At 50.2% G+C, this 9,690-nt stretch overlaps 1 protein-coding gene across 1 annotated transcript; it reads right to left on the bottom strand.

The window, feature by feature from the left end:
- Window positions 1–66: 66 nt before the first annotated feature.
- Tssk3 (testis specific serine kinase 3) lies at window positions 67–2,172 on the bottom strand. The gene is made up of 2 exons (XM_015485326.2): window positions 1,864–2,172; window positions 67–1,205 (listed from the first exon to the last, which is right to left on the bottom strand). The coding sequence occupies exons 1-2, from the start codon at window positions 2,006–2,008 to the stop codon at window positions 544–546; spliced, it is 807 nt and encodes a 268-aa protein (XP_015340812.1). The 5' UTR covers window positions 2,009–2,172; the 3' UTR covers window positions 67–543.
- Window positions 2,173–9,690: the final 7,518 nt, after the last annotated feature.

Here is a 9,690-nt window from a genome sequence, read left to right on the forward strand (position 1 = left end):
GGCAGGACCCACACACTGCAGAGTGGCTTCCTGCTTGGAGCTGAGACAGAGGCATTGGAGGTTTGGTCTGGGTCCTAAGGAAATCAATCCCTTGACCCCATGTCAGACTTAGCTTGGTCTCTGGGATGAAGAAGGGATGGGGCCCCGACTGGCTTCTCACCAAGACAAGGAGCCAGGAGGCCATTTCTGCATTCCCAATGCTTCTGCTTTTATTTGTAAAGGAAGTCGCAGCAACAGTGGTTCCAATCACTCTTGTCATTTTTGTTTTCCTCTCCTCTCCTCCCCCTGTGTGTGGATGATTCTGGGGTCTAATTTAATTAACTTTGGTTAAACACCTGTATGAAAATCACTTGTCAGCCATAACAAAAGGGAATGAGGCCCTTGGTTCCATGGCCCTTGTGAGGGAAAGAGTCGTCTAGGGAGGGTGTAGGTAAGCTTTAGTATAACTAAACAAAGTGTAAAATATATATCACCATTTTAGAAGCGGGTTTTGGATTTGCTTTCTCCCCCTACTTTATTGGGGAGGACTTGCCATTGCTTTTATCAAGTGCTTGCTAGCCATGGGTGCCAACTAACTTCTTCGATTGAAGGCCGGAGGATCATGTCTGGTTCCAGGAGCCGCTTGAGCAGGTCCTGGCATTCGGTCGAGATGCCCAGATGAGTGGGGAAGGACACCCCCTTCTGCTGCTGCCACAGCATCTTGGGGATGTCTGTGTCATCAAAAGGTAGGCTGGCACAGAGCATGACGTAGAGGACCACGCCCATGCTCCAGATGTCACCCTTCTTGCTGTCGTGGGGAATACCCTGCAGCACCTCAGGGGCGGCATAGGCTGTACTGCCGCAGAAGGTCTGGCTCAGCTCCCGGCGTGACTTGGGTAATACCTTGGCAAAGCCAAAGTCGGTCAGCTTGAGGTTGAAGCCCTGCAACAAGGCGTTCTCACATTTGAGGTCCCGGTGGGCCACGCCACAGCCATGGCAGTAGCGGATGGCCTCAACCATCTGGCAGAAGAGGGCCTTGGCCCGGCTCTCAGGCAGTGGCCCCCCATTCAGCACGCAGTCAAAGACATCCCCTCCCTCAGCCAGTTCCATCACCAGGTAGATTTTCCCATCTGCAGACTCCAGCATCTCATACACCCGGATGATGTTTTTGTGGTCCAGGGTTCGGACAATCTGGAGCTCCCGAGGCAGGAATCTCTGGATAAACTCTGAGGAAACAAAGAGAGATGTACATCAAGATCAGAAGGGCCTAACTCCTTACTCCTGACTCTACCCACCATGACTGGGTCTTATTCCTGGGTTAAATAGTTTTAGATATGTCTAGTGGCTTAAACATTGCAAAGTATATTCACTTATTATCTTTTTAATACATTATTCAGAGGAACTACTCTCTGCCAAACTCAGGGACTACTGTGAGACCACAGATATTAAGCTGCTTTGGGGACTTTAGAGGAAGCCACTGAATCTCAGGAGACCTGATTTGCCCACAGGGTGGAGAACCACCTCCTCCTACCCCTACCTTCTGACCCACAGTTCTTTCCAGAAGCCCAGTCTTCCTTTTTCCAGCCTCCACCTGCCTTGGAACCAGCTCCTGCCCTCTGTTAGCCCTGGCTGTGGCGTCTCCCAGTCTCTGTTCCCCTCCTGGAATAGGAAAAGCCCCAGGACTCTTCACTTTGTGCCAATTTTATCTTGGATTTGAGGTGTGATGTTCTTGGAATCCCAGCATCCCTGTCCCCCACTGACCTACCCCAGGGCCATAATCCTCCTCGGTTCCGACTAAAAGGAAGGAGGGAGATTTCAGTGACTGGAGGAAGTACCCACCCACCTCAGCCAGCCCTCCCTTGCTCCAAAGGGGCCCCAGCTCACCTTCTGGCCCTCCCATCTTGTCTATAATTTTAATTGCCACTTTTCTTTGGTGTTTTTTGGAAAATGCTTCTTTGACTTTTGAGTAGGTCCCTTCCCCAATGGTCTTGCCCAGCTGGTACCCATTGGAGAGCAGAAAGTCCTCCATGCTGTCTAGCGCCTCCTTCCTTCCTATCACCCTCTCAGCTCATGCTGCCTCCGCGAGGCAGCTCTACTCCACCATCGCCCTTGGCCTGCTCCTTTTCCCCCCAAGGACTTCATCCACAGCCGCCCCCAGCGCTAGAACATTCTCCGTCTGGACACAGCCGCGGGCCACCAAGCTGAGGTCGCACGCGCCGAGCACGAGACAATGATGCACATTTTAAAATAAAAGAATGATGCACATTTTAATAAAGCACAGCATAAACTGTTCTTTCCATTCCGGGCTGGCCGTGTATGTCTGTCCGTCTGATGGGCTGCTTGCCTCCTCCCGCGGATCTGACCCTAGGGGCCCGCCCTTCCACGTCTGCCTTTTTCTGGCCCGACGCCACCCTTCTCCCTCCATTTCTTGTTGGTCATGTTCCCCAGGGTCCTGTCATCGTCCATCTTTCTATCTCTGTCGTTGGGTCACCAGTGAAATTCAGATTACTACGCTGGACGATGGCGACCTACTGAATCCAGGGAGGGACAGGTGGGCAAACGGAACTTAGAAAAAAGACTGGCCACACCAGGCTCATGTCATTCTCCCAAACTGGAATTAGGTTTTGCTGTCTGCCACTTTGTGATCACGGGCACCTCTGGCTCTATTAGAGGGTTTAGGGTCTGAACCAGTTCATTTTGAGTAAGATTCTCCTAGGACTGGCGGGATCACAGAGAGCCTGGGAAAGAGATGGTTTGGAAAACTGATTTCTTCCTTATTTTACAGGTGAAGGAATTGAGTGATGCTGGCACACTCCTCAGTGTCCTCAGGCTAAATGCCTTTAAATCCATCCGTAGGAGGAGCCCATGACTCGAAGGCTGCCCAAAGCTGAACAAGTATTTTCTGCTTTCCAATTTTGCTTTAATGAACCTTATTATTTTTATTTGGGGGGGGGGAAATGTAACCCAAAGATCAGGTTAGTCTCCTGTCCCCAGAGATCTAAGCACAATTGACTCAATAGGCCTCCCCTAGAAGTCCAAGCCTCTCCCAAGAGCACTTCAGATCCCACTTCACCTGAAGGGGACACCCTTCTTGGTTTCCATGCAAAATGCTCTCCCAGGCCCTTCCAAACTGCCATGCCCCAAAGGTGAATCCTTTCCATGCTTCCTTTTTGTTTTCTCATCTTCCTTACTTCTTAAAAAAAAAAAAATTGTAGTAATAGATGGACAGAATGTCTATTTTTATGTGGCTAAGGATCAAACCCAGCAGTGCCTCACACATGCTAGGCAAGCACTCTGCTACAGCCTTAGTCCTCCTTCCTTACTTCTTTCAACCCCTCTCCTCAATTCTCTTTTCCTTGAAAAACACAGCCAGGTGTAGTGGCACATGCTTGTAATCCCAACAATTCAGGAGATTGAGGCAAAGGACTTAAAGTTGAAGGGCCAGCCTAAGCAACCTAGTGAGACACCGTCTCAAAAATTAAGCCAAGCATGGTGGCGGGTGCCTGTAATCCCAGTGACTCGGAGGCTGAGGCAGGAGGATCACAAGTTTGAGGCCAGTAGTGAGACCCTAAGCAACATATGGAAACCCTGTCTCAAAAAGTTTAAAAAAGGGGCTGGGGATGTGGCTCAAGTGGTAGCGCGCTCGCCTGGCATGCGTGTGGCCCGGGTTCGATCCTCAGCACCACATACAAAGATGTTGTATCCGCCGAAAACTAAAAAATAAATATTAAAATTCTCTCTCTCTCTTAAAAAAAAAAAAAAGTTTAAAAAAGAAAGGCCTAGGGATGTGGCTTAGTGGTTAAGCACCCCTGGGTTCAATCCCTGGTACCAAAATAAATAAATAAAAAGTCTGGGGATGTAACTCAGTAGCAGAGAGCCCCTAGGTTCAATCCCCAATACCAAAAAAAAAAAAAAAAAAGCAAAACATTTACTACTGCTACCTTCCACGAGCTTGGTTTGTGAGGGATGTCAAGATTCCAGACACTGATTGACCTTGCCAGTGGTCCAGATCTTGGGGGGCTAGTTAGCTCTAATATATCCATGAGCAAGGGGAAAGGGGTATTCCAGGTGGAGAAAACATTGTGGGCAAAGGCCTAGAGGCAGGAAGGAGAGAGGGTCAAGTTCAAGAAATTCAGTTCAGTGTTCACCAACACCTACTTGGGCCATGCTATGTGCTGAGAGTTCATGCCTCATGCAGGGAATCCAGGGATGGGTTAGTGAAGCTGAGTTAGGAGTCCTCCTAATACCAGGCTGAGGAGTTTGAACTTTGATTTGTAGGTGACAGGGAGTATAACAGGCTCCAACCAAGGTCACTTCATTCTCTCATTTATCTTCTCCATGTCCATCTTGTTCTGTTCTTTCTCTTTTGCACTGGAAATGTCTCTGGCCTAAACTCTAGTCCTGAATTCGAGTCCTGCCTCTGCCACTTACTGACTGTATGAACTTAGACTTCTAAGCCTCTCTTAGCCTCCATTTCCAAATCTGGAAAATGGGGTTAATGACCCCTGCTGCAAAACTTCCATAGGTCATGCTTGTACAGTCCCAGGCAGTACATGAGCAGGCCACAACTGCTGCTGTTCCAACCTTGACTTCCAGGGGCAACAGAGAGACAGAGAGCCAAGGACAATGTCTCCAGGGGCTGGGTAGCCAGCCCTGCAGGGGGTTGGGAAAACCCTCTTGCCAACTTCCCTGCAGTTCTGCTATGGAGTCTAAGAATGGGGTGGGATTGGGGGGCATTTGCAGAAGATTCCCCAGGTGGGAAGGGCAGAGCTGCTTTCTTCACCCTCAGGGGTAAACCTTTTCCTGGACCCCAGTGCAGGACCTCTGGGTCCCAGCCTTTTTCTCTGGGTCTGAGCAATGAGGAGGGACTCGGGGAAGGGATATGTTCAAATCACTTCCTTTCCTGACTTCTCTCTCAGACACCTTATTAGCTGGCCCCTCCCTAAGGAACCCCCTTTTAGAAGGAGGGGGCGAAGTACAGATGGACCCCCCAGGTTACCATAGAAACTGCAGGAAAAGGGTTGCTGTATCGTCATGGTAACAATTGACGTCAGCACTACCCTTTCCTATCGCTTGATATGAGAGGGGGGCAGCCACCCCAACCACAAGCAAATCCCCCACAAAGCCTCCTCCCCATGCTGAGCCAATCAACCAAGGGTCGACAGGCTTAATATAGCACAGAGTTAAAAGCACAGACTCTGATGTCAGTCAAACCTCAGTTCAAATCCTCTCCCAGCCTCATCCTAGCTGTGTGAATTTGAGCAAGTTCCTTAACCCCTTGAAGTCTCATAGGTGCAATGGAGATAAATGAGCCTCCACAGGTTTATGATGAGAATTGTCCTGGGCCACGCAGGTATCAGGTATGGGGACTAGTCCACAGGAAGGGCATGCAGACATTAGTTTATCATCTTGGGACCTGTCAGGGGTTGTGGTTTCTAGAGGGACCCCAAGGACTGGGCTAGGTTTGAAAATCTCAGGATTTGGGGTATTGTGTTAGAACCAAAGATAGTGGAATTTCCAGGCTCTCAGGAAACCCCAGATGCCACTTTCCCTGAAACCCCATCATATTCGGGTTCTGACCCAACTTCCTCTTTCTGCTCCCAGCTGTCTTGTACTATGTCTTATCAGCAGACTTCTACATCTCTTCCTCCCCCCACCCACATTGGTACCAAGAATTGAACCCAGGGACATTTAATCATTGAGCCACATCCCCAGCCCTTTTTATATTTTATTTAGAGACAGAGTCTTGCTAAGTTGCTGAGGCTGGCTTTGAACTCCCAATCCTCCTGCCTCAGCTTCCCAAGCTGCTGGGATTACAGCTGTGTGCCAATGAACTAGGCAGCCCTCTCTCTCTCTCTCTCTCTCTCTCTCTCTCTCTCTCTCTCTCTTCTCTCTCTCTTTTAAGAGAGAGAGAAGAGAGAGAATTTTTAAATATTTTTCAGTTTTCAGTGGACACAACATCTTTATTTTATTTTTATGTGGTGCTGAGGATTGAACCCAGTGCCCTGTGCATGCCAGGTGAGCGTGTTATTGCTTGAGCCACATCCCCAGCCCCAGCCTTCTCTCTCTTGAGCTTCCATCTGCATCTGCTTTATAGGGGAAAAGGATGGGTGACAAACATCACCCATGGGCAACCCCATGCCAGGTGGAACCTTGGATGGACACAGGGAGATGGGTGTCCCAGTTCCTACTGTCCTCTCCCCACCCACCTTTCAGGTACAAGGACCAGAGACTTTCTCATTCCCTCCCTTTTCCCCACCCCCCAGCCCAGGCAACAATAGTTCATTCTGCCCCATTTTCACTGCCAACATCATGAGGGAGGCCCCCATCTCTAGCCATCTGGATTCCTCCAGCATCCCCCAACCAATCCCCCTACTTCCTTCCTTGTTTATTCCTCCAGTGCAGAATTAGTTTATAAAGACCACAATCTCAGGAAGGGCATGATGGTGCACACCTGTAATCCCAGCAACTCTGGAGGCCAAGACAGGAGGATCACAAGTTCAAAGCCAGCGTCAATAACTAAGCAAGGTCCTAAGCAACTTAATGAGACCCAGACTCAAAATAAAAAATAAAAAGGTTGGGGGTGTGGCTCAGTGAGTTCAATCCACTGTACCCAAAACAAAAACAAATGAATAAAAAACCACAATCCCAGCTATGTCATTTCTATTTAAATCTCATTAATGACTTCATGTCTTTTGTCAGGCCACAATGGACACACTCAGCTCTTCACAAAAATCTCTTCCCACTTTTAAGCACATGTACCTTCTGCCTGCAATAACTTCCCTCAAAACCCCACTTTCCCTTCAGGTTCACCCATTGTTACTTCTCAGAGAAGGCTCCTCACAGCCATCCATCTCCTCCCATAGTAACTGCTTGTCCCAGTGTCGATGATCCCAGTTTCATGCCCCTATGGACTCACGAAGGGCTGGGACTGTGTTTTATGCATCTTGACATTCCCAGGTCTATGATGGGAGGGCTCAGCAGTCTGCAGCTTAGACCAGCTGGTGAATGACTGCTTGATTAGTCCACAGGGGTGAGGCTAGGTCCTGGTTAGGAGCTACCTGAACTGGCCCAATGGTGGGAATGGCTCTCATAAGGAACTGAAACTTGGACTGAAGGGTGAGAAGCAGTTACCCAGGCAAAGGTACGGAGGTGGGAAATGTCCTGGCACTGAGATTGGCAAGTGATGTCTGTGAACTTGGTGTTATGCAGGGGGATGGTCATATTCATGTTTGGAAGGGCAACCCTGACTGCCCTGTGGGGACAGATCATATGGGGGTGTAGGATGCAGCAGGGAAAAGGGGGGCTGTTGTAGTCCCCAGGTATAAGGTAAAGGGACCTTCACTGGGCCAGGTGTGGATAGTGAAAATGGAAACAATGGGGTTTGTTTCATTTTTTCTTTCTTTGTGGGTGGGTTTATGTGTCACTGGAAATTGAATTGAGGAGCATTCTGCCTCTAAGATATGTCCCCAGCCCCTTTTATAAAATTTGAGACAGTGTCCTGCTAAGTTGCCGAAGCTGGCCTTGAGCTTGCAATCCTCCTGCCTCAGCCTCTTGAGTAGTTGGGATACAAGCATGCACCACTACACCTGGCTAGCAATGGGGTTTTAGATATGTCCTGGAGAGGACAAGATTTCATAACTTCTTCAATAAGAAAAGGAAGAAACAAGACAGTCAATCTAGAACCAAGCTCAGATTTTAGATTCAGACAAATGGAAAATGGCCAAGCTGGGGATGTGGAATGGAAAGCAGATGTGGGACATGTTTGCTATGAGGCGGGACATCCATTGGAGGGCTCCAGGAGAAGGGTGGGCTGAAGAACAGAAGTGTCTGACCTAGGCTGAATGCAGAACAAGTGGGAAGGAATAGGACTCCAGACACAGGTTGTAGAGGGCCTAGGAACAACTGTGATTAGGTGGTGAGCAGAGGATGAGAAACTTGCCATGGAGCAGCAGCAGCTGGTGAGATAGTGAGAAAATCAAGAGTGCACAGTGTCCTGAGAAAATCAAAAGTGTACGGTGTCCTGAAAACCAGGGCCCAGCAGTATCTCAATAAGAGGGAGTGTTTTTGACTGTGTTGAAGTCAGCCACTGCTAAGAGGTCAAGTCAGATAAAGACTTGCAAGCATCCTTTGGATTTATGCAACCAAGAGGTCAGTAGTGACCTTGAAGAGCTGTCCTGTCCAATGCTGGGGGAGGAAGCCAGATTGCAGGGGTGGGAGGAGGAAGTGGAAATAACTTGTGCACACAACTCTTTGAAGAATGTTGGCTGTGAAGTGGGGGCTGGAGAAGGGTGTGGTTGAAGGAGGGCTTTCCGTTTTTTCAAAGATAGGAAAGACTAGAACCTGTTTGCTTGCTGATGGGAAGGAGCCATCAGGGAGGGAGAGGTTGAAGATGGGGAAAAAGAAAGGGATTGGAGGAGGGAGATTCCCCAAGGAGGGAAAAGAGATTAGTTCCCCAAATATGGCTGCACAATTGGAGGGGGCAAGCCAGGGCCTGTGCTGGGCTCTGGGGGCTCAAAACAGCTGCCCACTCTCCCAGGCAGCCAGTGTGAGTCACTAGGGGGGAAATAGCCCAAACTGGCAGTGTGGGAAAGGGAACTGGGCCAGTGAGTTCCTCTGGATCCCCAGGGCGTCAGGAGCAGGGCCCAGCCTGGGCTCCAAGCCCTGAGCCCTGAACCCCATGCTCTAAGCCAGACAAGGGCACAGAAAGATTGTCTCACCCTTTATAGGAGCAGGAACAGTCAAGGAAGCTAGAGTTTACTTTTGTTTTTGTCTACCCAGCTCTGAGCCTGTTTCTTCTTCAGCCCCAAAGTGAGCCCAGCTCAAGGATTTTTAACTTTTGGGGGGTAGGTGTGAGGATCCTTTCTATTCTTTAAAGACTGATGTGTTGGGAATTGTGCAGATCCTTACCACCCGGGCCCTCTGAGGTGTGGGTTCCCTATGAGCACAACATCCCACTAAGGAACAGAGGCTGAAGGTCCTTGGGGGGGGGGGTGGAAAATCGTTTCTCCAACACACACAGCTGGTCTTCCTTGCCTTTGGATCCCTCTGCCTGTCCTTGTGCTTTTGTCTTTGGCCTAAGGGGACACATCTCTAGAGAACCTGAAGATCTGATGACTAGCCCCCTCTGTTGAAGCTGCTGGAGAGGGCATAACACGGACTAGGCCCCGCTGGAGAGACCAGCTCGGCCCCCAACTTCACCTGACAGCTGACGCCTCTTGCTAAAAACAGCCGGCCCTGGGGGAATATGGGCTTTCAAGCCTCCCCGCCCCCCATGCTCAGGCAGGTATTAAAAAGGCCAAAACCGGGGCAGACGGGTTGGACACCATGCTATTCACCGAGACTGCCCACTTCGTGGTGGATTTTCTTCTGTCCCGGTGAGGGGAACCAAGGGAGGGCAGTGGCGGGATAGAGTCCTGGCCTGGCAGCACGGTTGGGGGTTGGAGGGAGGGGGTGCCCAGTCCGGAAAGGTTCCGGGGATCTTGGTGGGGAGGAATCTCTGAACCCGCTTCCAGTCCCTCTAAATCGACCAGGAGTGATCCCGACCCACGCCTCGTCTCCTCCGATCCGAGTTGGCTCCCTCCTCCGGTCAGTCGTGCCCTCCCTGGGTGACACTGTCCGGCTCCCCCGCAGGCGGCCCCGGGCCACGCCCCCGCACCGCCTGGACCAGGATCTGTGTTTCTGGGGCAGCCGGGGCCCCACCTTGCCAGA

Source organism: Marmota marmota, unplaced genomic scaffold (genome assembly GCF_001458135.2).
Source record: "Marmota marmota marmota unplaced genomic scaffold, marMar, whole genome shotgun sequence".
Taxonomy (NCBI): Eukaryota; Metazoa; Chordata; class Mammalia; order Rodentia; family Sciuridae; genus Marmota; species Marmota marmota.